Source organism: Bidens hawaiensis, unplaced genomic scaffold (genome assembly GCF_021521415.1).
Source record: "Bidens hawaiensis isolate Kalapana, Puna unplaced genomic scaffold, B.hawaiensis_p1.1 tig00007719_1, whole genome shotgun sequence".
Classification (NCBI taxonomy): domain Eukaryota; kingdom Viridiplantae; phylum Streptophyta; class Magnoliopsida; order Asterales; family Asteraceae; genus Bidens; species Bidens hawaiensis.
In genome coordinates this window covers 177,074-203,315 of record NW_027491535.1, presented here as the reverse complement: position 1 = coordinate 203,315, position 26,242 = coordinate 177,074, and the positions used below count along the sequence as shown (strand labels likewise).

The following is a 26,242-nucleotide window of genomic DNA, read 5'->3' as shown; positions in this document are numbered from 1 at the left end:
TCATGTTATTATATTAACAAGAAAGTTTTGATGCGTATAGGTTATCTCGCATGTGTTAGTTAGGTTTCAAAAAATTTACGCGCGTGATGTAGGAATTGTATACGCGTGATCTTCTTTAACCAGTGTTTTCATGGGCTTCTAAAGTAGAATTGAGCATACACACGATCGAAGTATGATCTATGTGTGTATGTCATTACTAGTATATATAAGTATATGTTTGATTCAACACAAATACCTATTTACTAGATTTCGAAGTTATTGGATAGTTATAAGTTATCTCTCCAATAACGCATGATAACTGTCTCCATCTTTCTAGAGCATTGACATATTTTGACAGTTAAGGTTCCGTATATAAGGTCTTGGTTAGGAGTATTGTGTCTACATTTAAGCTAATCATTTCAACATCTTAAGGCTTTCCTATCACCCTAATTGTTATACACGCACACACACATGGACAATAAAACTGCTAATATGGCATGCTCCCTTCATGTTTCATCGGTGTGATTGTTCAGATAGAGAGAACGGCTATTCTTCTTATGAAGAGAATATATAATCTCTAGTTACCGATCAAACCATACGTTTAAAGTTTGTAGTTTAGAGCTCAAAGTTCAGTGTTTGGGGGGTCTGAATTCAAGGTCCAAATACTGGGAGTCTTCATCGTGTTCAACTTGATTTGAAATTCAGTGAGTATCAGCTACACCTAAACGATGCAAAATTTTCAAAATGAGAAAATTTCTTCATCCGTCCATTAGCATTTTTCTATCATTGACTAATGAAATCAAAGGTTGTGCAGCTAGCAGTTACCGAACCTGGATTGACAACATGCAATATGAAAATCGAGAGATGTATCATATATAAGATTCACATATCGTACTAGTATCTGAAGTCTAATCATTACTTAGATTGCAAGTGATATAAATATCCAGTTAGATACATCGTATGAATATCCCTAATATTCACATATTTTTGGATTAAAAGTTTGTATCTAGGTTCCACCTTCCCCGACTGTTTCCACTGCCCTCTTCACCACCACCACTGCTACTGCTTCCCCTGCTTGTACCATGAGCCGGCAACTCCACCCGACACACGGGACACGAGTTATGCTGCACCAACCATGGCTCGATGCAACCCGAATGGTAAATGTGGTTGCACGGCATTTGTCGAGCCTCGGTTCCCAACTCAAACTTATCTTGACAAACCGGGCAATGAGAATCAGAGTTCAGGTGTCGGTTTGTAATCTTAATTGTCGGCATAGAATCAATCGCTGACCTGGAAGCTGGCGGTGGGCCCTGTCTACCATCATTCACTGTCAGTTGCTCAATTAGTTCCTGTAACCCGGGACCCATAAAAATATTACTGACATTATTAGACCGTCTCGGACCCGGTGCACCAGTGTTGAAGAAAAACTCAAACCCATCACTGGAAGACATCCGAGCCGGGGCTTGACCGTCAAATATGAACCATGGAACCACACCATGTTCGGGAACAAGCCCGGATCTTCTTCTGATTTCAAAGTTTGGGTTTCTTCCGGACATTCTTTGCCTCATTAACTCGGAAAAAACGTCCATCACCCGGTTTCTTGGGACTGGGAACGGGTCCATGTAATCATCATAATCATAAGGCCCATGTGCGTGAGTGGGCCTGATGTCTTGTGGGCCTGACTCTACCACCTCACTTAGTTCTTGCACAAATCCACCTGAACAGTACGGACACACGGGGCTGTGACTACGAAGACGGATTGGTTGCTGGCACTGGTAGCACCAATGTGTGTTCCCGCCACTCGACATTGCTCTTGGTGACAGGTATTTAACAGAATCTTAGATGTAAAAATCGGATGTATTCTGCAATCACGGAACAAGGATATCAATTATATCGGACTCATGATAAATAACTTGACAATTATGTCTAGAAGCAATTTACTAATTAACTAACGCTCAACGCGTCTCCTATAAATTAATGATAAAGAGTAGCATACTATGCCTAATACAGCAATCACACATAACTAGAAGTAGAATAAAAAGTTAAAAACACATTATTATTCACTAGGACAAATTTCAAATCAGGAAATCCTCAACAAGAGAAAAAGATAGCCTGGCACAATATAAAGCATCTATGGTTCAAGAACATGAAAAGACTAATGAGTGTAACATTATCTAGAGAAAGATATAGGGCATACTCTGTTCACTTAGCCCGCCGTCAAATAAAGTAATCCAGAAAAGGAAAAATGCTTAGCAGAGTGAATATGAAAACCACGGGAGAGAAACTTTATCTAGAGAAGATTTAAACAAAATATCTGATAGAGAGAATAAAAAATGACGATAATCATCTAAGGTAGACACACAAAAGCTAACAGAAAGATGACAGCGATTGAGAATGATCCATGATTCATGCATCTTTGTTATTGATTAAGACAAGACTCAAGAGGGGTCCAATACAATAGCAACCAAGAATGATCCATGATTCATGTATCTTTGTTCTTGAAAAAGACAAGAGCCATCCAATATGACAGAAAAAAGCTCTCAAATTCCCTTCTTTAAGAATACAGAATCTTTGAGCAACTTCCTTCCACATTTACTTGAACAAAAATAAAAACTATATAGAAGAATTGAACACTAGATTGTTATAACCACAGTTCGTATAACAACTCGGATTATTCTGCAAATAATTAAGATAACCATCTCCAGCAACAAATTACCAGCACAACAAGTAACATTTACTTGAAAACAAAACCGACACTAAACGCAGCAGCTAATCAAGTACCACTCATCATAAACATGCACACGCGTGGGCGTGAGTCTTACAATCTGATAACAAGCAATTCAGTGATTAAAATTTGATATACTTCCACCACAAATCAAGTATGATGATTAGCAGAAAACAACACACTCATACCTCTTAATAAAATAATCTGATCTATGTATCAAATTACAAGATGATTTGCAAAATCAGTAACCAATTAAAATACCCAATTCATCCATAAACCTAAAGCAGATCCGTAAACACAAATTTCAAACAGATATGATAACTAATCAGGAACCAATCGGAGGCTCGATTGGAACAAAGTAAAGCAATTATTGTAGAGAATTAGCCTCGGCTGGTTACCTTACCTAGATGATGATGATAATAATAATAACGCGCATGGCGGTGGAATTGGGCGGATTACAGAAAGAAAGAATGAATGAATGAATGAGTCGACTCAGTTGTGTTTGACTGGTGGTGGATAAGGATCCGTTTTGACCGGGTGGACTCTCCAACCCCACTAACTTCTATGTTATAACTTGTAAGTTGTAACTACTTGGGTGGGTGGGTGAGGAGAATACATATTTTATAACATGTATAAACCTTTTTTTAGTCGATATGGTACGGGACACTTGCGTTTAAAAACTCGACGGTTCTGTTGGAATAAACAATCCATTTTATAAGTTATTTCGTAAATATAGAAAGACTGATTTTTTTTAGAAAGACATGAAATCATCAAAATACACCCCTAGTTATCGTTGTGTCGGCTTACAAATTTGGTATGTGTGTGTATACGCCCGCTATACATGCTTGTGCTTCTTAAATACTTTCCGTATATAAACGCAAACTCTTTTTAATCTTGTATACAAGCGTACACTTTCATATCTCATACCTTATATAGCATATATCATCAAATCAAATTATGGATTGATTAGCAAACTAAGACTATTTATTTAGCCACGCTTGAAATATGTACTAGTTATCTAATTTCAATTTTTTGCTAGTTTTTTTTTAGAACGACGACTTTTTTATGTGTTAGGTCACCACACTCTTCAATTTGGAGAGCCTCGTTATCCCACTCTTGTCAGACTATGTTGTCTTAACGAGGCCCACGTTGGCTTCAGAGTTTGGCTTGGACGTTTCACCGAACCATACTTGACAGTCGTTGTGTCAGCACAAAAGCAGAACTCTTTGGCGTAACACACGGTAGACTAAAACCCAGGTGAGCTCGGGATTCGAACTGACAACCTCGCAAGGCCATCGTACATTTCTTTGCTAATATCTACCCAGTCGACACAAAGTGTCACAAGCGGAGATCGAACTTAGGTCTTCATTGAAGAACCCAAACATCCTACCAGTAGGCAACAAGCGAGAAGAGATTCACTTTATTTTTAGAGTTAAGTGCCGTTTTAGTACCTGTGGTTTGTCCAATTACGCGACTTTAGTGCCATTTTTGAATTTATTGTAAATGGCTACCTCAGTTTTCTAAAACCTGCAATTTTAGTACTTTTTTCTAACTCTGTTAATCAGTAGGATAATTTTGTAATTTCATTATTTTCTCTTTTCCTTTAAACAAACTCCCCTCTTTATATCTTCAAAACACTAAGGTGCAGATCATCCCTCCATTTCCCAAAAACACAATTGTTCATTGTGTAGAAAAAAAAGAGAGAATTAAATAAACACAAGTAGCCCTACCTAAAACAATTACTTCGTTTAAAAGAAAACAATGACTTTCAACACTACCTAAAAAACAATGGTGTTTTTTGATGTTAACAAATTTGAACCCTACGTTCCGGCGACCTCAAATTTCAGTTTGTATTTGGATCTACCATTTGAAATTGCTTGTGGCTATAGTGGTGATTGCAGGTGGCGGTGGCCACTGGTAGTGAAAGGAACTCGTTTTTTTAGATGATGGAGATGACGGAGATGGTGCAACGGGGATGGAGATGACGAGGTGGGTGAACATAGTGGATGTAAGTGTTGGTGCGGCGGGCAAGAGTTGGGTGCGTTTTTTTGGCGAGCGGGAGGTGAGTTTTCCGGCGAACAGGAGGTGAGTTTTTTCGGCGAACAAGAGGTGGTTTTTCCGGTGAACAGGAGGTGGTTTTTCTGGCGAACATAAGGTGGGTGCGACAGTGGTTGCGCACGTTTTTCTGGCGAGGATCCATGGAGGAGAAAGAGCTTCATTTAGGATTTTGAGTTTGGATTGATGCCATGATTTGGGGATTTAGGAGTTTACTTATACAAAGGGGAGGTGTGACATTTGTCAATTTCGGGTTATTTTATACTTGTATTCTTAATGTAAATCCGACCCGTTTTGAATCCCGAACATTTCGATATTATCAAAATGATGAATTGTATGTTAAATATTTGTTTTATAGTTGTTGGAAAAAAAACACCCTTTTCGGTTCTTAAAATTCCCCGAAAACGCTCAAAACGAACTCCAAGGACTAAAACTATCAAAATGGAGACTTGAATGACCCATTTGTAGTTTGTGTTTTCTTGGGTCTATAACAAACCCATTTTCATGAAACACCCTTTATGAAAGACCCATTTAACTTACCCTATATATACACACCCATCTTCTTCATTTGTGCTTGCTCATTTCTTCATTTCTCTCTCAAATTCTTGAATTCTAAGGTTGTTCTTCATAAGCTAATCTTTCATTTTAACTAACTTCTCAGTACTTAAAGCTTGATGTTACAACATATATATAATATACACTCCTTGTTTACCTTTGGTCTTTCATTTCTCCGGTCTCGGCCGGTTGAAATGTCGGGCTAGTAAGGCAAGGTTACATGGAAGACTTTGTAGTCCTTGTTTATATATTTAACAAATCTAACCATATAACTTGTTATATTTGCTTAACTTCTACATATTTTAGTTTATTGTTTATATTTGTCAAGTTCCATGGTATTGGGTATGTGGTGACTCGCCTCGGTTTCATCCCTAGTTGAAAACCGAACAAAAAACCGAACTTTTGTTTAAAAGCATTATTGTTAACTTTTTGAATGTAAAACTTGAGTATTATTATTTATAAGTTATTTTACAAGTTCCATGGTAATTGGGTATGTGGTAACCATCCTTGGTCTTATTCCGAGTCAAGGACCGAACCAAAAACCAAACTAAACCGAGTTCACTCGCTTAAGACACACAAGTGTGTTTTTAGCCACCAAAACTCATATTTTTCTTCAAGATTATATTTTAAATCAATTTTAGTTAGTTTCTTAACATACTTGGCATGTCGGTAACCAACTTGATCTTATAACAAGTTCGAACCGATAAGGTCGTATACTCGTTTAACGAACGTTAAGGTTCTTCACAATAGAACTACATACTTGGTTAAGTCTATTTTGATTTTATTGAGTTATCTCATAACATTTATTATTTTGGAAAGTTAACTGTGAGCTTGGTCAATTATCAAGTCTCGAACCGACAAACCCAAACACTCGTTTAAACCTCGTTTTGGGTATTCTTATAACCAAGGTTTTTACAATATCGCATTTTAACCCACATTATTACTTAACATAGGTTGAGTAAAAAAAGAAAAAAACTAATGAATAGAATACCGAGACCCGGTTTCGAGTAACTTATTTTACAAAACTCGTTTATTAATTTCTCAAATATTTACATTTTAAATCATAAACTTTATTTATTTACTTTATTTGTCATGTATTTTATTTTAAATCCTTCCAAGACTACTTACTAACACAAGACCCGTTTAATATAGGTCTTGCTCGTTAAACCGATCTCTCCAATTATTCACTACACTATCTTTCAAGTTACTTGTTAATGTGAGTACTTTTTCATCCCCCGTTTTCCATCTTTCATTTTGGGGTGGCATTGCATACTTATTCAAATTCAAATGATTTATACTTGAGTCTTAAACCACAACACATATGGTATATGTTTACTTAAATAAATGCTTGATTTGGTGTTATATGCTTTACATGATTATGTGCAAATTCTTGAATGCTAAGGCGGGTAACCTCTTGAATGCTAAGGCGGGTAGCCTCATCAAAGTATGATCATATGTTAATTCCGAGTATATATGGTATCCCCATATAGAAAGGTGTCGTCAATGTATTCTTATTGACGATTTCATTATTGTCGTCACTGTATTCTTATTGACGGTTTTATTATCTAAATTGTTGCTATTATTTATTGTTTTCATATACTAGTTGTGGATTTCATACTATATACTTATTGTCCAAAACTATGAAAAATTGCTCACCAACCTTCGTGTTGACAAACTCTATTTTATGCAATGTTACAGGTTTGATGTTAGCTTGATTGGATTACTTGAAGAAACTTATTATCTTGGCTTTAGGATATTAGAAAATAAAAGAACAAGTTATTTGTTTATCTATCTATTTGGCATTTTGTATGAACAATTGTTGTGTTATTTACGATGATATGGATTTAAATGAGTTGTTTAAATATTGTAACTTTATAGTGTCATTGTGCAATGAGCAATCATGTCGCGCCTCGACGTTTCCGCCGTCATTGGTCGGGGTGTGACAGGAAGGCATTTAAAAGAAAAAATGCATATATAAAATAACCTAAAGAGTAAAGGGCCATTTTCGTCCTTGTGGTTTGGCAAATAATGCGAATTTAGTCCAAAAAGTTTATTTTTTGCATATGGACCCTCCACGTTTCTCAATTCTTACCAATTGCATTCAAATCACTAACCTCGTTAAATTTAATCGTTAAGTCAAGGGTAGACATGTCTTTTCACTATTTCTTTATTGTATGAGTGAAGTGCCAAAATCGTCCCAGAGGTTTGGTCATATTTGCGAATTTCGTCCAAAAATATTTCTTTTAGACAAAAAATGACGGAGTTAGAAAAAAGTACTAAAATTGCAAGTTTTAGAAAACTGAGGTAGCCATCTGCAATAAATTTAAAAACGGTACAAATTTGTGTATTTTGACAAAACATTGTTAATAAAATGATTAGTGAGCTAATATTATAAATAGATTAATAATAATAACAAATAAATTATGGACGTACGAAGAAACAAGGATGATTGAACACAAAGTGGGAATAATAATAAATGGAGGAGAAAGGAAAGGAGAGATGGAGCGCTGCGATCGCCAATCTCTCCGAGATATCCAACGATCTTGATTCCCTCCAAAATCTACTGAACAAGAAAGCTGTATACGTTGATCAAGATTCATTCAACAAAGCCTCATTAACCTCCGATCAAGCCCGTACTATCAAGGTCTAATTTCCAGCTAAACTGCATCATCTATGCTATTGGGTTGACCTCCGATTTCTATAGTTTTCATGAAATTCAGCTTGATTTGGTCGAATTGACCGAAATTGGGTTGTGGGTTTGTTGTAATTAAGTGGGTTGTGATTGGAATTGAGCTATCTGAGCTTTGATTTTGGTGGTTTTGATCAATTTGTATTACTTGTTTGATTGACCTAATTTGATTTGTAATTGGATGATGAGGGTGATTTTGAGCCTTAATTATCAATCAGATTTTAGGGTTTTAAATAGATATAGAATGATTAAACTTTAGTGGAAGTGAAAACTGGTTCTATGCTAAGTTGTGCTTTTTAGATGTTTTGAATTATTGCCTATACGATTGTTTTGAACTTATTTGAAGTCAAAACGTGTTTTTATTAGTGGAATAGAGGGCTTGCTCAATACGATTGCTGTATTTACTCTTTATGTTATTTTGGTTGTCTCATGATTAGGAAAACAAACTATGTTAAAAATCTGACAAAACTTAGGTATGGGAAATATCTGGAGTTGTAACTGGTGGTTCAGTGAACAAAAGCTAGTTGCAGTTGCAGACAGTTGATAGAATTTTGCGGCTTCCGGTTAACCATTCCTCTATACACCCTTCCTATAGTTTGAATATGAAAATGTAGTAAATTATAATACTAAAATCAAAAAATAAAGTCCTTTCTAGACGTCTATTGCATCTATTGAAAATGATTTTTCACATTGAATACAAGTTCAATCAAGCAATATAAAGCTTTGAAATTTATCTGGCCATTGCATCAATATACTTGGTATATTACACTATTAGGCGAAAAGGGTTATATGATTTGTTCTGTAATGTTAATATAGCGTTAGGTTGATGCTTGCTAAGTGATTACAAGAATGACTGTTTTTTGAACGAGTATTATTGTGTGCAGGTTCTCGAACAGAGGGTAGGGACTTTAGAAAGGGAGTTGGATGCTGCCATTTCAGCTGCAGCCCGAGCTCGTACGGAAAAAAGGCAGGCTGAAGCTGGACAAAAGGCTGCTGAATTACGGGCTCAGGAAATCACCAAGGAGCTGGAAAACACCACAAGTATGTGTACATGCATGTATGTCTTGGGTCGGGTTGAGGGACGGGTCAAAACATATTTGGGCTGAAATTGGTCAAACTTTAATTTGGGTGGGGCTAGCTTGACTTGCAAACACTTTTTTGCCCACTTTAATTAATTTTATTTTTTAATGAAAGCTTTGTTTTTACTTATAATGAATGCTTTATTTAAGTTTCACACGTGATGACTTTTAACTCGTTTGATCCATTTCCTGTTTAGTTAGTTTCTTCAGTTTGACCCGTTTGACTTTTTTGAGATAAACGCAACCCATATTGACCTAAATTTTGTTTAGTGGCGTTGGGCTGACTTGCAAACACTTTTTGCCTGTCTTATTTTTCACTCGTATTGAAATTTTATTTATAGTTACAATAACGGTATTGCAAGAACTACGAAAATCATTGCATAAAATAATTTGAGAGGTTGTATGCATTGAAGTTTTGACTTTTGATGACTTTAACTCGTTTGACCACCCATTTCAATTTAGTTAGTTTCTTTAATTTGGCCCATTTGACATTTCTTTTAATGATGTGATTAATATTACTGTTACGGGTCTGAATGCAGAAGTGTTTGAACTGCACATGGAAGAATTGCGAGCTAAGCAAGACGAGATTTCGAAACGGGATAACGAGATTAAACTTCTAGAAGCTATAATTCAGACACTCGGAGGAAAAGATTCTTAACTCTCAATCATAATTCTCACTTTGTTGCAAAATCATTTTCTTGTAAAACCAACTCACTGTTAAATTTGCATCCTAGAATATACAAAGAATGTTTCCCTATCTTGTTGAAGAAAACCAAACGACCTGCACACCATGTTGATTAACGGGTCGGGTCGGGTCGGTTTTTATTATTGTTTGAAACAAGCTGAGTTGGGTGGGCTGATCAACAAAAACTTTTTTTTTCCTATACTATCAATAGTTAGCATGTCAATAATCGAAATATTTGAGTTTTGTTGATGTTTAATTTATAACTATGGACTATGGTAAATAAACTATATTATTACAATTTACAAACAATGATGCAGTTTTTTAAATAGAATAATATTATATGTTAAAGATTGGTCTAAAACACATTTGGTAGCAGTCCCACCAGAGGGTGGTTTCCAGCATGTGACCGTTTGCCTTTAATGCATTTTTCTTTAATAAACTGGCAAAGAATAATTCCGTCTTTGGAGAGTTTATTCAATAATTGTGGTGCCATTTATTACTGTCCAGAATCTGTTCCAGATATATAAATGGTCCTTCATAAAATTTTAAGACTTAATTAATAATAATAATATCATTATTCTCTATTATACTATGACGATAGAGATAACGGCCAATGATATCTGGATTTGTTGGCAAATGCTAGCTAGGTTAATTAACTGTGAGACAATGGAAATGTAGCGGGTTTGAACCACGCATTTGTCAAATGTTATATGGTAACATCTCTTGGGGGTCCCGATTCGATTGCAACAAAGGTGAACATCACTGTTCTAGGTTTTAAACTCGGGTAAGGTGGATTGTATCTAGGTGATAAACCTTTTGGGTTCTCCCGACAACCAGTTACACTAAATCAAGTATGCAAGAATGGTTGTATGCGGGTTGTATGCAAGAAAAGTTGTAAATCAAGTATACTAACATTACGCGCAGCGGTTGGTTTTTGATAATTAACTAGTGTTTTACCCGGCGCAATAGACGGTAAAACCCGGACGATAGTAAAACTCAAGTGTTGAATCGATACGTCGATGCAAATTCGGTCGGTTTTGGTTACGTGCGTTATAAAACAAAAAAAAATTATAAAAATTGAGACGGACCAATGGAGGTTGCGTTGGTTGGTAAAACTCGAGTGCTGGTAAAACCGACCATTGTCGATTTCGGGCGTTGAGGTGGCGAGTCTATGCAAATTCGGTTGGTTTCCGTCACGTTCGTTACGATAACATAACTAAAATAAAATGGGCAGCCGGTATGTTTTCGTTACGGTATCAGAACTAAAACAAAACACGGTGAATCTGTGAGAATTGGGTTTGTTTCGATTACATTTGTGACGGTACCGAAACTAAACAAAAAGGTCGGTAAAACGCAGTCATTAGTAAAACCAGAAAGTTGTCGATCCCAGACGTTGCTACAGTGAGTCGACGTGAATAATCGTGTAGTTATCAAATTTAAAAAATGTGTGGTTCATATTTAATATTTTGATGAATAGTAAGTTTTGTGAGTGCGTTAAAAGTTAGTTTTTAATATATATAATATATAGTATAGACTAAGTATGTTAATTAGTTTCATAAAATAAAAAGAGAGATGATAGAACTATATTCATATAGTTCGATAAAAAAAATTACATATTCATAATCAAATTATTTAAACTAGCTATTTTTTTTAAGTTAGCACATAAGTATACAATTTACACACTTTATTAATGTTCACATAAAAAAAAGGAAAATTCTTAAAATGGCCATATTTTGGAAAGAGATTCCAATTTTGACCCTAAAGTTAATAATTTCAAAAACATCCCATTCTAACTTATCTTTGACCATGTGTTAGGAAATCTAGCACGTCTTTAACAACGTGTTACTCTAACACGTTGTTAAAGACGTGCTAGATTTCCTAACACATGGTCAAAGATGAGTTAGGCCTCCGAAACACATGGTCAACGATGTGTTAGCATCAAACGTATAGTCAAAGCAATGTTAGCCTTTTGTTTGTTTTTTTTAAATATTATATTATTATAAATAATTTTACTTATATTTGTTTTTTTTATAACTTCTAATATAAATTTTTTTTATATTATTTCGAATTTACCGAGAAGGCATGCGTATTTTTATCTATATGTTGACAAAAATCTTATTTAAAACCGTGCGGGGTCAAATTTTATTGAACATTTCGATATTAATTTGACACGGCTCGAGTTGGAGTAAGTTTATGTCGGTCCGTAGATAAAAATAAGCATGTCTCGTCGGTATATTCGAAATAATATAAAAATTTTTATATTAGAAGTTATAAAAAAAAACAAATATAAGTAAAATTAGTTATAATAATATAATATTTAAAAAAGAACCAAACAAAAGGCTAACATGTCTTTGACTATAAGTTTAATGCTAACACGTCGTTGACCATGTGTTTTGGGGGCCTAACTCATCTTTGACCATGCGTTAGGAAATCTAACACGTCTTTGACGACGTGTTATACTAACACGTCGTCAAAGACGTGTTAGATTTCCTAACGCATGGTCAAATATGAGTTTGAAGGGGACATTTTTTGAATTATTAACTTTGGGGGATAAAATTGAAATCTTTTTCTAAAATATGGCTATTTTGGGAATTTTCCCTAAAAAAAATTACATATTCATAATCAAATTATTTAAACTAGAACTACACTTTTTTTAAGTCATATAGGTTTGTTGGAAGATGGACACGTGTCTTCATATTATTGGATGCAATACAATGGCATGACCATGACTCACAGGAGTCCGGAAAGGGTTGTGTGGTCCAAAAAAAGGGTACCTTCTCTTTATGGTAACGCAAAACATCCCTCATTAATTTACTGTTGCCTGCAAATACCAAAACTATCCCTTGAAAGATTTTTTTTTCTTTCTTTTTTTAATTTTTTTTTATAATCTTCATTCGACATGGATATTTCCTTAAGTTTAGGATATAAACTTCCATAGCAATTTAAATATTTTATATTACAGGTATAAAATACTTTACTGTTATAGGGTTGGTGGTTCATTGGTAAAGATAGAACCTTTAAACATCTTGAATTGAGAGAGTCTGAGAGGTGTTTGATTCAAGTATAAAAAACAACAAAGTTAAAAGAGATTTGTAGTAAAAATAAAAATAAATAAATAAAGTTTATAAAGATAATCATCCAAACATTACTCGTAGTTTGCCGCAAAACGAGGTGCATAACTTTTTTAAAATAGTTCACTATTGAGCGAGATATATATATATATATATATATTTTTAAAACAAGTATATGTTCGTTTAATAATTACTTAAATGAGTAGTTTATAGTATGAAACAAACATCAAGGTATACTTCATACGTTATATTAACCTCTGTCAAAATCGCTTGTTTAAAATGACATGACAAATCACTTCTACGAACGATTAATGCAAATGCGTATGGTTTTTAGTGTTCTCAACTTATATAGAAAAAATGATGATGGTTAAACGTCTTGCCGATAGTTTCAAACTCCTTTTAAGAAAACTTTAAAAGATACATGATTTTTGTTGTCTTCAAATTAAACTTAAATTTGCCTGTTTTAGTATGTTACACAACAACACACTATCAATGTAATTTCCTTTTCTTTCGGTCATTCCTTAAGTCAAAGCGCGTTAAAAGAATGAATTAATTTTGAGATATTGTTTCTTTAAATCAATTGAGTTTTATTTCAAATAAATCTCGGCTTTGTTTTATTTAAATGGAAGAATTTTCAATGTGATTCGAAGCTAACAGTTTAAAATTAAATAAAATACCATATATAATAGATTCTCAATCGTTAACCTGCCAAACTCTATTTTAATTTTTCATTAAAGATTGTAATAATGTCACATTTTGTAAAAAATATTAACATTTAACATACACAGGGCATTCTATTCACTATCAAATTACATTATCATACTCTTTTGTTTAAATTTCGCCTGCTAAACATATGTACTTGTGCGCCATAAATGCAATACACAAGAAAATTACAAAAAAGTAATAAAAGTATTGTTAAAATAATTTTTTTTATTCAAACTCTCAACTAAACATTCAACTATTATCAGTAATAAAGTATTCAGATTACATCGCTAAGCGGGTAACAAGCTGCGCCGCTACCTCTTAAAATAAATATATTTTCAATAAACCAAGTCACTAAGGAGACGGTGTTCGAGAAACGAAATCGCCGGGCCAAATATCCCAATATTGTGCAAGCAGCCTACTTGTTTTGGGGGGGGGGGGGGGCATGTTCACGAGTCGTTGTCCAAGAAACCAAGTCGTTGACTCGCTGTGCCAAATTTCCGAGTCATCATGTGAGCTACCTGCTCGCTCGCTGGGGGCTTGCTTGTAAATAACAATTACACTCTTGAATTAAAAAGAGAAAAAAAGCAAAAGAGTAGTTAAATTGATTAAATAATAGTTTTTTCTAACAACCAAATAGAATACGTTATTTACAAACCACCTCTAATGAAGATCGAACCCTGATCATTATTTTAAAAGTAACTCATCTTTACCATCACACCAAATTATTGAATAATAGTTAATAATTCATACCATAATTTAGTATTCGAGAATAATATTCATGTTACATATGTTACAGTTTGGACTATCAAAATGGTAATTGTTAACGTTATAACTTATAACAAAAAAATTGTGCTGCAAAGTTTGATATGAAAGATCAAAAAACATTCTCAACAAGCAAATGTTTCACTAGCAGCTATATATGTGTGTATATTGTAGAGAGAATTAATTAAGAGAGAGTGATAGTCTGTTCCTCTCTCCACCTTTTATGGCATGAAACCTTACCACATACATACATACATCTTTGCATGCTTCACCAAACTCTAAATTCCCCAAAACCCCAAATCAAAATATCATGATTCTTGCATCATAACTTGATAAAAACCCATATTATTCAAAACCCACATCAAAAAGGGGCTAATCTAAATGGGTTTTCATTTCTAGTGGTTCTTGATCATTTTCTTGATTTTTATTTTTATTGTGTTGCTTCCAAGATTTTGTTGGTGATGGATGATGAAGAACTTGAAATGTTGCTGGGTGAGATCCCTTATGCAACATCACACCATCATTTGGTAACTGGTAATCCAACAATGAAAAACAGGATGATGATGATGTATGGTATGTGTAATGATGGCGGTTACAGTCAAAATATGTTCTCTAATGGCCATACATCATCATCACATAACCCCTACTTAATTTCAAGAAATCCCTCTTTAGAATCATCTTTTAGGAAGGAAGTTGATCAAAATTTGGTTGATGAAATTAGTAGAATGCTTATAAATCATGATCAAAATCAGGGTTTACATTCTCATAATCAAACCCCATTTAGGGATTCTGATTATCTTTCAAGAATCCCCATAAATCTTGATACTAAAATCAATCCACCATATTTTGGTGTTCACCAAAATGTGTCGTCTCAGCCGAGTTTCGGGTTAAAGAATCACTTGTGGGGGCCTCGGGCTCGGGCCCATGACCCTCACTGTTTCCACATGCCAGCTGGCAGTTCAAGAATCACTCGTGTGGGGGCCGAGCTTGAGCTCGAGGGTGAGGATAGTTTGATTATTCAAGGTGAAGATGTAAGTCGAGTATGGAAGAAGTTGACTCGACATTGCGAAAATGGTCAAACGAATGGTCAACGGGTTTTCGCGATGGCTAAAGATCAACACGGGTGTCGGCTTCTACAAAAGATTTTCGATGAAGGGAACCCGCAACATGTGCAAACCGTGTTTAATGAGATCATAGGGCATGTGGTTGAGCTTATGATCAACCCTTTTGGGAATTACTTTATCCAGAAGCTTCTGGAAGTGTGTAATGAAGAGCAGAGGACGCGTGTTTTGATCGCGATTACTCGAGAACCGAGGGGGCTTGTTCAGATTTCAATGAATACTCATGGGTAACTTATGTTTATGTTTTGTTTAATGCTGTGTTAATAATGTTTTGTGACATTTAAAATGTTTTTATAGAACTAGGGTGGTACAGAAGGTTATAGAGACTTTGAAGATTAGGCAGCAAATTAAGCTTGTTATCTCTGCTATCGAACCGGGCTTTCTTGATTTAATTAAGGATCTGAACGGTAATCATGTTATTCAGCGGTGCTTGCAGTGTTTCAGCAATGAAGATAACAAGGTTTGGACTTGTTAAGGTTTAGCAGAATTATAAGCTTAATTCTCCGTGCTTATACGTCTATAATGGGGCAATTATTAAACACAAATGAGCCTGATTGCCTGAGTCTTTGCTCGAGCCTAAAAATAAGCTTGTTTAATAAACAGTCCAAGCCCGAGCTAACCTCGAGCTTGAAAAACTACTCACTAGCCGAGCTTTAGAAATAGAGCTTTAAACAAGCCGAGCTCGAGTCTAGATGAGCTCGAGATCGGCTCGTTTAAATCTCAAGCGGTATCCTTTCTCTTGAATTTAGAGGCCAAATGTTCGTTGTTTACACCCAATTGGTACCCCTGATATTGTCTTTAGAGGTCAAACATTAGCTTTCCAATTTTACAGTTCTTCTATGAATAAAATTGCAAAGTAAAAACTAAAAAGGTTTGACCATTTTGACCCATTTCTTCATTGATCACAGTTCATCTTTGAAGCTGCTACAAAATACTGTGTTGAAATTGCAACCCATCAACACGGTTGTTGTGTGTTACAAAAATGCATCAATCATTCGACTGGCATGTACCGTGAAAAACTAGTCTCCGAAATTTCAAAAAATGGGATCCTTCTTGCACAAGATGCATACGGGTAATAATGAAGCCCACTCACATTATTCTTGTATTTTTTTTTATAACTGTTTGGCTAATTTTTTTAATCATACAACGCAGAAATTATGCTGTACAATATATTCTCGAGTTGCAGATTCCATCAGCTGTGTCTAAGTTGACATCTCAGTTTAAGGGCAATTATGTGCAACTTGCTACCCAAAAGTTTAGCAGCCATGTGGTCGAGAAATGTTTAGCTGTGTTAGATGGTCAAATCAGGTCAACTATTATTCGGGAACTGATCTCGGCTACTCAGTTTGAGCAATTGCTTCAAGATCCACATGCTAACTATGTTGTTCAAACGGCTCTTCGTGTTTCTGAGGTCTGTAATCTTTCACTAAAGTGGTTCTTGTATAAGTGGTATGACTTGTTTTGTAGCAGGGTGCAAACATGTCGGGCCAGGTTGGGCTGGGTCATGACTCGATGCGTTTATATAAACAGGCTGAAATGTTGAGCTCGAGCTTGGCTAGTAAAAAGCTCGAGGTGGCTTGTGGCTCATTGAGCCAGCTCGTTTATTTTTAAAAATAGTTAATTGTATATTTTTACACATTGATAATATATGTTTATATATTAAAATTTGGATTTTGGGTAATACTCTATAAATATGTATAAAAAATTTGGGCTTTGATTAAACAAGCGAGCCAACGAGCCGAGCTTACCTTGGCTTGGGCTCGGCTGTTCACAAACCGAGTCTGCTCAACTATTTTAAAAACAAGCTGATTTCGAGCACACTTCAAGCTTTTTGAACAACACTAATTATATGTGATCATAAAGTTATACAATAATAAGTATTTGAATAAATTGATGTTTATGGGGTTTTATGCATTAAAAAACACAAGTTTGGTGACTTTTGGCTCGCTTGATCTGTTTTATAAACTGAGTTGACACACTCTTAAGTAAATAAGTTGGAACGGGCCGGCTAATCTATTGAAATCCAAATCTAATCACAGGGCCCGCTCCATAACGCGTTGGTGAATGTGATAGAATCCCACAAGGCAATCTCACGAAACAGCCCGTATTCAAAGAGGATTTTCTCCCACAAGCTTTTGAGGAGGTGACTGACTGTATGATGGTAATGGTAATGTTGTTGTTTCTTATGTCTATAACGGGCGGGGCATCTTAGCAAACCGCTCGTGTACTCTTTGAACAGTATTTTCTTTTTACAAATCGTGTTCTGGGGATCATAGATACAAGAAATTTTTGGGTTCAGGTTGCTTGCAAACTTGTGACAATGTTGATGTAATTCCTCTTATGTTGTCTATGTAGCTTTTGGATTTTCCATTTGGGATAATATGATTAGAAGTTTAAAAGTATTAAAGATTAAATTCTAGACAACTTTTGACTTGTCTGGCTTTTATTGTTATTTTTTTATTATTTTTTTAGCTTAACTGTTTTTATATTTGATTTATGTATCATGTTAAGTTGAAAATCTTGAAATTGAAAAACTTTAATACTTTTTGCAAACCAAATTAAAGTCACCGCACTAGGAGTAGGACTTCAAAATTTTGTATTATAAATTAGAAGTTTTATGCACACGAATATTTTTGTATTATCTTAGGCTTCTAATAAGAATTAGAGAAAATGTGGTTTGTTATTTGTTCTAAGCTTGAATAAAGGAATGCTTATAGCAGTAAAATCAGAAAACCTTCGTTTTATTCCGCTTGACCTTTGAAAAGATTGAGCCCCCCCTCAACTACACCCGTTACTTTAGTATAAACTTTAACGTGGGTCATGTCCGATGAATATTTGCTTAACTAGTGTAAAAACAAGTTTCATCTGCAATCGAATGCGGACCTTGAAAGCATTCAACCTCTTCACATTTTGATATTTTTTGGCTCGGTAAATAGTCAATCCATTGTTTTTCATGGCAACGTTAGTTCTTTCTTTCTGGTTGGTAACCCAGTGCAACATCAGTGCACTAAACATATTGAGATGGGTGTACACTTTTTTGGGGAGAAGCTGAGAACGTAGCTCGCGGTCAATAAGTTCTTCATGTTCCACCACGCAATCTCTCTCATATACTTAACTTGTCTTAGCGTTTGAGAACCTCTAGTTTTGACATGATAGAAGATATGGCCTATTATAGCTAAGATATTTTAAGTTGTAATTATTTTGTATTATCATTATGTAACAGATGAGTATACATACATATAATATGGTCTATATGTGTTACAGAAGGTGAAGATCAATGAAAATGATTCCAAGTTTGACACATTAATACCATTTGACTACGGATTTACATATCAAAAATCACCAAAGTTGATCACCTTTTTGGGAAATATTTTCAAACATGATTGTAGGCCGAGAACTTGGGCCAAAACCCAATGCTAAAGTGTTGTGTCAACTATCAACTATCAAAGTGTGTGTTTAATTTTCACAACTTAAAAACACGTTGGAAAATGGAAACCATCTTACATGGCTAAGTGTGTGTTTAATTCCATATCAACGATTCCTCGTTTACAATTACAAACCTTAATTTCTACTACACAACTTTTCTTTAGTTTATAAAAGATATACTTTATAAACACAATAATATGTTGCCTTTTAACCGATTTTTATTAAACTTGGTGATAGAAATAAATATAATTTTACTTTATGATGTTACAAGGCTTTCAATTCAAGAGCATTCACAATGGCAGACGTAGCGTGATCGTGAGATCACCAACTCACTCTCTCTCTCTCTCACACACATACCACTGTTCGTCCGTTCGACTGACAGAGTTAACTCATAACTTATGATGTGACTTATTACAATAAGTATATATTAAAAACAACGTGTCCACTAAAATGCAAAGGTAAGTGTCCATGACAATTTAAGTAAAACACTACTATCTAGAATATATTCCCCCTCAATTTGGATTTGACAAAATCAATAGAGCTTCTGGCTTCATGGACCGAGGGAAGGAGGAGAGGAGACTGGAGAGGGAGAGGGATGAGGGGTGTTGGCCATTGGGCACACTTATATATGATGTAATTCAGTGGCGGAGTTAGAAACTTTTTTCCATGGGTTTGGAATTTTTTATGCTTAATTTTTTCCGGGCCCGAATGGGTCGGGTTAGGTCGATCATTCGGTTAGATAAATAAAATGCAATATCACTATTATAACAAAAAAAATATATCGTTAGCATTCAATAAAATACAAAGTCATTAAATGAAAATATATTGCATATTATAATTGTTCCTTACGTGTTTTCATGCTTTTAAAAAATATCTTCAATCGCGACTTTGAAAAGAACTCATTCTGAAAATAACAAATACAATACAAGCATCATTCATATAATTGTCACCCAAATGATTGCGCAAATCCGACTTCACATGCTTCATTAAAGAAAAACATTTCTCAAACGACAGACCTACAGGTATTGGTTGTTGGCGATGGTTGAAACCTAGCTTGAGGCAAACGGCGAAGGCGATGAAGCAATGGCCATCTGGTCAATAGAAAAAAGCTGATCGGTTACTGAGTCGATGGCCGATGTTTTTATTTGTTTATTTATATATTTTTTATTTAGGTATTATATTTAAGAATGTTAATTGAGTTGGGTTTATTGATCCGTTCAATGATTATTTTGTGCTTTTTAATAATCTATATATATGGGGTAATAGGGTGTTATTGACCCACATGTAATGTTTGTTAATAATTTATATAGTTTCTTAACAGCTTTTTATATTTTATAAAAAGAATATTCGTTACTAAAATAATATAACTACACTTTTTATAATCAATAGGTTTGAATATACTTTTTTAAAACGATACTGGGTTCGCTCGCCGAAAAAGAATGAGTTCGCTCGTTAATTCAACACTACGGGTTATATATAAAACCGAAAAACAACCGGGTTCGATCGAACCCGGTAGTGAAAGTGTGGCTCCGCCACTGATGTAATTACTTTGAGCTATTTGGAATGCTTTTTATAACTCGAGCGAGTTCATACCGACTCGTATCCAACTTTAAAAGTTATACTGAGGCAAAATATTCACTTTGGATTAAGAAATTTGGTGCATGATTAATTTTTTAGAATTTCCTTTATAATCATTGTTATTCCAGTTGTTTGGACTTGGTTTGCTTGTTTTCAGACTTTTAGATATTCCTTCTAGCTACCAGCTAAAAGATTCCCGTTTTTTTTTTCCATTCTAATATATTCACCCTAAAAAAAACTAGGGTCTGAAAACGTTAACATTAAAAATAATGTAGTGAATCGACGAGTATGCATACTCATGACAAGATAAAGCAAAGGAAGGTCGGCAAGCACTAACAATTTAACCCTTAAAAAATACATACATATAATTAAGCGCAACAGATTAATTTAATAACCAAACTAAGACTAAGAGAGCACGTGTCGGGTGATGTACGCGCGTGACGGTTGACGTGGACCAATCACATGGTAGTAACAGATCACCTGTCTCCCGCGTCCTCCTCCACGAATTACTAGATACCCCCACCGATCTCCTTGCCACGTGTCTCTCGTTCGTTACCCCTAACTTTTCCCCCAATTTTTATTTTTTTTTTAATTATTATTCACAACCCCAGTCTCTCTCTCTCTCACACACACTTTCTCTTTCACACACTCACTTCTCTCTCTGTAGCAGCAGCAGAACTCACGAGATTTGTCGTTGCGTGTTACGGAAATTTGTTCCTTTAGTGAAGCAATTCGTTGTTTTGTTAACGTTCTGGTGAGTTTTCATCTAGATCTTACTTGCTGATATGGTGATTTGATTTGTTGTTGTTATTTGATGTTTGAGATTTGTGTTTAATTGATTATATATATGACTGGAATTACTTTTGTGATTGCGACTGTGAAATTGTTTAATTAGTTAATTGTCATATCGTTTTTTTGGATCTGTTTTGCTATTTATGAAATAAATATATTGTGACTTCAATTATATCAGTTTCTGTGTTGTTGTTTCCGCCTTCTCTAGCGTCTTGCTAGTTTTGCTGTTTTTAATGGAAGTTGCTGTTCCAAAAAATATTTTGTTTAATCAGTTTCGCGTTCTTTTGATTTAAGCTTATAACTGTTTTAGCATGCATTTGAGGTAAAGTCTCTGTTATGTGAACAGGTGGCCTTGTAGAGTATTGATTTATTTTGATTCAAAGTATGATTGATTTGATGTGAAATAATTTGAACCTTGAATTTATTTTGATTCAAGGTAAAGGGAGGTCTGCTTTATTGTGAGGTTTGATTTTGATGTGAGCTGTATTATCAGTACTGGATAGAAGATTTTGAAGGAATGTCAGACTTGTCTTTGTATGAGGTAGTTTTTTTAATTCTTTGCTTTGTTTTACTTTACATTAGTTCATCCTGTTTAGTTGATCAACTGTAGCATGTTTTTTTCCATTGAATATATGAGAAGAGAGTGAAAATGTTACTATTTTATTTAATATCTCAAAGAAGTTTTAGCTGTTCTTTTTCATCTCTTGGTATGGAAGAATTTTTTGTTATAAATTCACGAGATACACCGTTTCCTAGTAGCTAACTTTATCATGAGAGGTTAAATCATTGAATTTTACTATCACAATTTCTAATCTTAATTTACTTGTATCAATTGAAACCATGATTTTATTGGTACCAAGTAAAGCCATGTAAATACTACAGCATTAGTAGGGATCTTGTTTGTTGTAGATAATAGATATCATTATATCTTCCTAAATATTAAGTACAACTAAGAAGGATTTGATGCTTTGATTAGCTTAGCCTTTGATAAACATATTATTGTTGAGGACAGCAAAAAAGAACAGCTTAACTGCTTAAGCATGAAAGTGACAGATGCATCATATTTTTCTTCACCAGAAAGGCATAATGAGCATTTACAAATTCATAAAAAAACTAGTTTTACCTTTTAGAAGTCTTATTTGCCATGATGTCTAGAAGCTATCGGTCCTTCCATTCATTTAAACTATGAAATAATTCATGTAGTTGTTGACTTTCTTCCAGTTTGTATAAAACTCAATAGAAGTATTCTGAAGCTTTAGTTATTGCAGCTACTTTTCTGACTGTTTTTGTAGCTTGGAGATATTGCATGGGATGAATTTGACCGAGGCGATGACCATATAGTACCACACCCTACTAATGCTCGGTCCAGTAAACATTCATCTGAAGGAGACAACTGTAGAAAACTTCAGCACGAAACAACTGTTTTGAGTGCCACTGCAAACCTTGATGCTTCCCATACTATTTGCCAACAAAAGGAAGAAAAAGATTTTAAGCCATTAGATAAGAAAAAGAAAATGATGGAAAAGGAATCACCATCTCATGCATCGCATGGTGTATTTAACGGTTCGTGTGACGGTGAGATTGTAAAAGACATGCCTAATTTAGCATCCGATGACATAAGAATGGAAGATGATTGCTTCAAAAGTAGCTATGCCACATCAGCTACAGGTGATAATAACTCGTACAGTTATCCACTAGCACAGGTTTCCCAAGGAGATCTTTGTTTTTCTGACAATAATTGCGAGGATAAGGAATCAGGCGAACTTTTATACTACAACTGGTCTGATATAGGAAACTTTGAGGATGTTGACAAGATGTTAAGGTTGATCTTACTTTAAATTAAAAAAAAAATGTTTCTCTTATCTTTACTCAAAATAATGCAATAGTTTATAACATTATATATGTTTGCATACACAGGAGTTGTGATTCATCACTTGGCTGGTTTACATCAGATCAAATTGAGGGTACTGAAGAAGCATTAAAGATGGATTATAAATTCCAATTTCCTGAGCCAAGTGGTTTAAAGAACATATTACACACGAATCATGATTCTCCAGAATCAAATAATCACAGGTCTAGTTGTATCTCTGAAAGCAAAGATAACCTTAATTTCAAAGATCAGGTCAGTGCATTTTCTTTTTGTGACAAAAACCTTGATAAACATTAATTCGTACCATTTGAACAACCTTAAAGTTTCGTTTGTGTATACTTTTGGCAGATCAATATGCAGAAAAAGCAGTCAAAACATAATAATCAAACTGAAGGAAATGCTAAAGGTTCTTTTTATCAAATCAGTCATCCCAGAAGTAATGACAGTCGGCTGTCTTCAAACAATAAATCTGACCAAAACTGGCAGCAGTTTGATTACTTTGGTCACATTCAGGGCAACACGTGTTATCTACCTCCAGATTATCTTCATCAAACTACTTCTGTTCCAATGTTGTCTGACATCAAATCTGAACAAAAGGGTCTTAAGTCTCATTCCCCAATGGGGTCATCCTATGCATCTAACCAGAGTTCTGGTGAACCTTCAATTGATGAGCGAAAACGGTTACAAGGATTTCAGCCCTTAACTGTTGCAAGCCCGAGACAGATGGATATGGTGTTTCAGTCTTCAAAAGATGTCTTGGTTTCTGATGAAAAGCAACGTAATTTATTAATTAAAGAACATGGAACTCAAAGGGGTATTGATGGAGATCAGAAACAAGTGGATATAGGTTTGTTAAATGTATCGGAAAGTTCTTCTGTTAGTTCTGAGTTGAATGAAATCTCACTTGAAGCCACTAGTTTCCGCCAGCTAAAACAGGCTATGGAACAGGTATGATGCTATTGCTATATTCATGATAATCTCTATGATCCATTGGTTTTTAGTTAAGTTCATTACAATTGCTAGTGACTAAACCTGGCAAAGTGGGTGGGTTGGGTGTTGGGCTAGAACAGTTTTGAGCGAAAATGAATTTGGGTCAAAACAAACCATTTAAAAAAAATATCACTTTCTTCGTGTCAAAATGGAGTCGGACTAAAACTAGGTTGGGTTGAAATGTGTCGTTTTAGAAACAGAAGTATCAAAATAGGTTTACCCGATATATATATGATATTTTATGCCGGCTAGTGGCAACTGGCAACAGGTATTGGCGGTAATGATATAGCCGGTGGTGGTTCGGGAAAGGAGGCAGTGGCTTTGCCGTGGTTTTGGAGCCAGTTGGGGTGGTACCGCCAGTGGTGGTGGAGGCTGCATTGGCGGTTTAGACGAGGCGATGACCGATAAGTGGTGGTGGCAAGCAATGGTCTTGGGTGGGTCAGTTTGATCATCATGTCAATTGATGTGCGGCCCAAACTAATGTAATGATAGATAGATATAATTGAACTCAAAAGTTAACTTAACCCTTAGCAAACAGAGTACGCAATAATTTGAGTCAAACCCATGAGCTATGATAAACATAAATTACACAAGCTGGTATTATAGAAATGAGATGATTTTATGTTTGTGAGGTAGATATTGAATCACACGAACATCAGAATGGTTGTGTGCAACAAAAGCAGAATGGTTGTGCGCAGAGCACGTTAGCTATCTAATAACAACACACGCGGTTATGACTACAGAATTCAGGCTATAAGCTTTATTTCCTTATATGATATGAGGTTTAGCATGTGAGTTAATTTTATTAGGATTGTTCTAATCTCTAAACAAAAGGTAGAAGCTTTGACCTGAAACAAATTGATACTTTTTTAAAACAACCTGTTTTGACCAGTTATCTGATCTTACATGTGCCTTTTTCCAGGTGGGATTCACATGATTTTTTTTTCTTTTCCTTTTTATAGTCCAGATCAGATTTCTAAAGCTGTTTTGATTTTAACCGGTGTGCTTTTCAGTTGGATTTGAGAACCAAGTTATGCATTAGGGACAGTTTGTACCGTTTGGCTAGAAGTGCAGAGCAGCGACATAATAATAATCCAAGTCTAGGTAGCGGTGCCACGGAAGCTAATGATCTTGGCGGGCCTTTAATGTCTGAAAGGAATAACAAGTACATCACTTTCTCTATAATTTAATTTTTAATTAATAATTATCTTCAATATAGCACATGACTAGTTCACCTTAAATATTATCTATTTTCTGCAGGAAGGGGCTCATGAGTTCATTTGCTTAACTTGCCTTTTTTTTTCCTAATCTGGTTAATATTCTGATTATAGGTGCAGTGGATTCATAGATATGGAAACTGATACAAATCCTATAGATCGGTCAGTGGCACATCTATTGTTTCATAGGCCTTCAGAATCACTTAAGCTGCCTACATTTCCTCAGAAGCATAATCTGGTAAATAAAACATACTTTCTAGCAAATTTGTTTTCCAACAAATATAAGATTATATGTGCCCGATCGTTATAAAACTACTATCTTCATGATGAACAGAACCATGGGTCTATATTAACAGAGAGCCGAGTTTGTGACGAAAAAGCTGCAAGTGGATCAAATGACACGAGGAGTTGCGACAGAAATTAGGACATAGTTATTGTTTATATAGTCTTGTGTTATATAATGTATAAAATCATCCAAGAAGCCCGCCCGATCCGTCATGGATTTACAACATATACGATGGGTCAGGCTTTTACAATTTCTTGGTGTATATCCTTGTGTTTTTATAGAATCATCCAAGAGGCCCAGCCGCCCCGGCATGGTGTATAACCTTTATAATGACCCCTAGTTCTTTGCGTTTTAAATGCGGGGCTCTGTTGGTTCTGTAAGTAGTGTTGTAACTTGGAAAAAGTATTCTTACGCTGCTGATGTGATGAAATAATATGTTTGAATTGAGCAGCAGTCTATGGTTGGTTTGATTGTGGTGCAAAATTAAAAGGATAAGAAAACAAACAGATTTTGGGTTATTTAATCTGTTCAATAAACAAGTCATGTTTTGGGTTAAACAATTCTCTAATCTGTTTAATAAACAAGTCATGATTTGGGTCACAATTCAATGTGATTGGTCAGGTGACGAATTTTAATATCTATAAACTAAAATCACGA

At 35.0% G+C, this 26,242-nt stretch overlaps 3 protein-coding genes and 1 pseudogene across 6 annotated transcripts; 3 read left to right on the top strand and 1 right to left on the bottom strand.

Annotated features, from left to right (window-relative positions):
* Window positions 1-971: 971 nt before the first annotated feature.
* On the bottom strand, window positions 972-3,149 carry LOC143635805 (putative E3 ubiquitin-protein ligase RHC1A pseudogene; annotated as a pseudogene). The gene is made up of 2 exons (XR_013154126.1): window positions 3,108-3,149; window positions 972-1,841 (listed from the first exon to the last, which is right to left on the bottom strand). The product of XR_013154126.1 is annotated as a putative E3 ubiquitin-protein ligase RHC1A pseudogene (transcript).
* Window positions 3,150-7,775: 4,626 nt separating this feature from the next.
* LOC143635792 (uncharacterized) lies at window positions 7,776-9,839 on the top strand. Its single transcript, XM_077103534.1, has 3 exons — window positions 7,776-7,958; window positions 8,888-9,044; window positions 9,622-9,839. Exons 1-3 carry the CDS (start codon window positions 7,791-7,793, stop codon window positions 9,738-9,740), a joined length of 444 nt encoding a protein of 147 aa, XP_076959649.1. The 5' UTR covers window positions 7,776-7,790; the 3' UTR covers window positions 9,741-9,839.
* A 4,927-nt stretch (window positions 9,840-14,766) lies between these two features.
* LOC143635804 (putative pumilio homolog 7, chloroplastic) lies at window positions 14,767-17,700 on the top strand. The gene is made up of 5 exons (XM_077103546.1): window positions 14,767-15,653; window positions 15,724-15,886; window positions 16,335-16,498; window positions 16,579-16,837; window positions 17,466-17,700. Exons 1-5 carry the CDS (start codon window positions 14,767-14,769, stop codon window positions 17,571-17,573), a joined length of 1,581 nt encoding a protein of 526 aa, XP_076959661.1. The 3' UTR covers window positions 17,574-17,700.
* A 3,978-nt stretch (window positions 17,701-21,678) lies between these two features.
* LOC143635798 (protein LNK1-like) lies at window positions 21,679-26,022 on the top strand. Of its 3 annotated transcripts, none has more exons than XM_077103540.1 (7): window positions 21,679-21,763; window positions 22,515-23,044; window positions 23,140-23,344; window positions 23,441-24,040; window positions 25,096-25,247; window positions 25,420-25,537; window positions 25,634-26,022. In XM_077103540.1, the coding sequence occupies exons 1-7, from the start codon at window positions 21,740-21,742 to the stop codon at window positions 25,721-25,723; spliced, it is 1,719 nt and encodes a 572-aa protein (XP_076959655.1). In that variant the 5' UTR covers window positions 21,679-21,739; the 3' UTR covers window positions 25,724-26,022. The 3 variants fall into 3 exon arrangements, with proteins under 3 accessions (XP_076959655.1, XP_076959654.1, XP_076959656.1); XM_077103539.1 differs by having other exon boundaries at window positions 25,414-25,537; XM_077103541.1 differs by having other exon boundaries at window positions 21,694-21,763; window positions 22,491-23,044; window positions 25,414-25,537.
* Window positions 26,023-26,242: the final 220 nt, after the last annotated feature.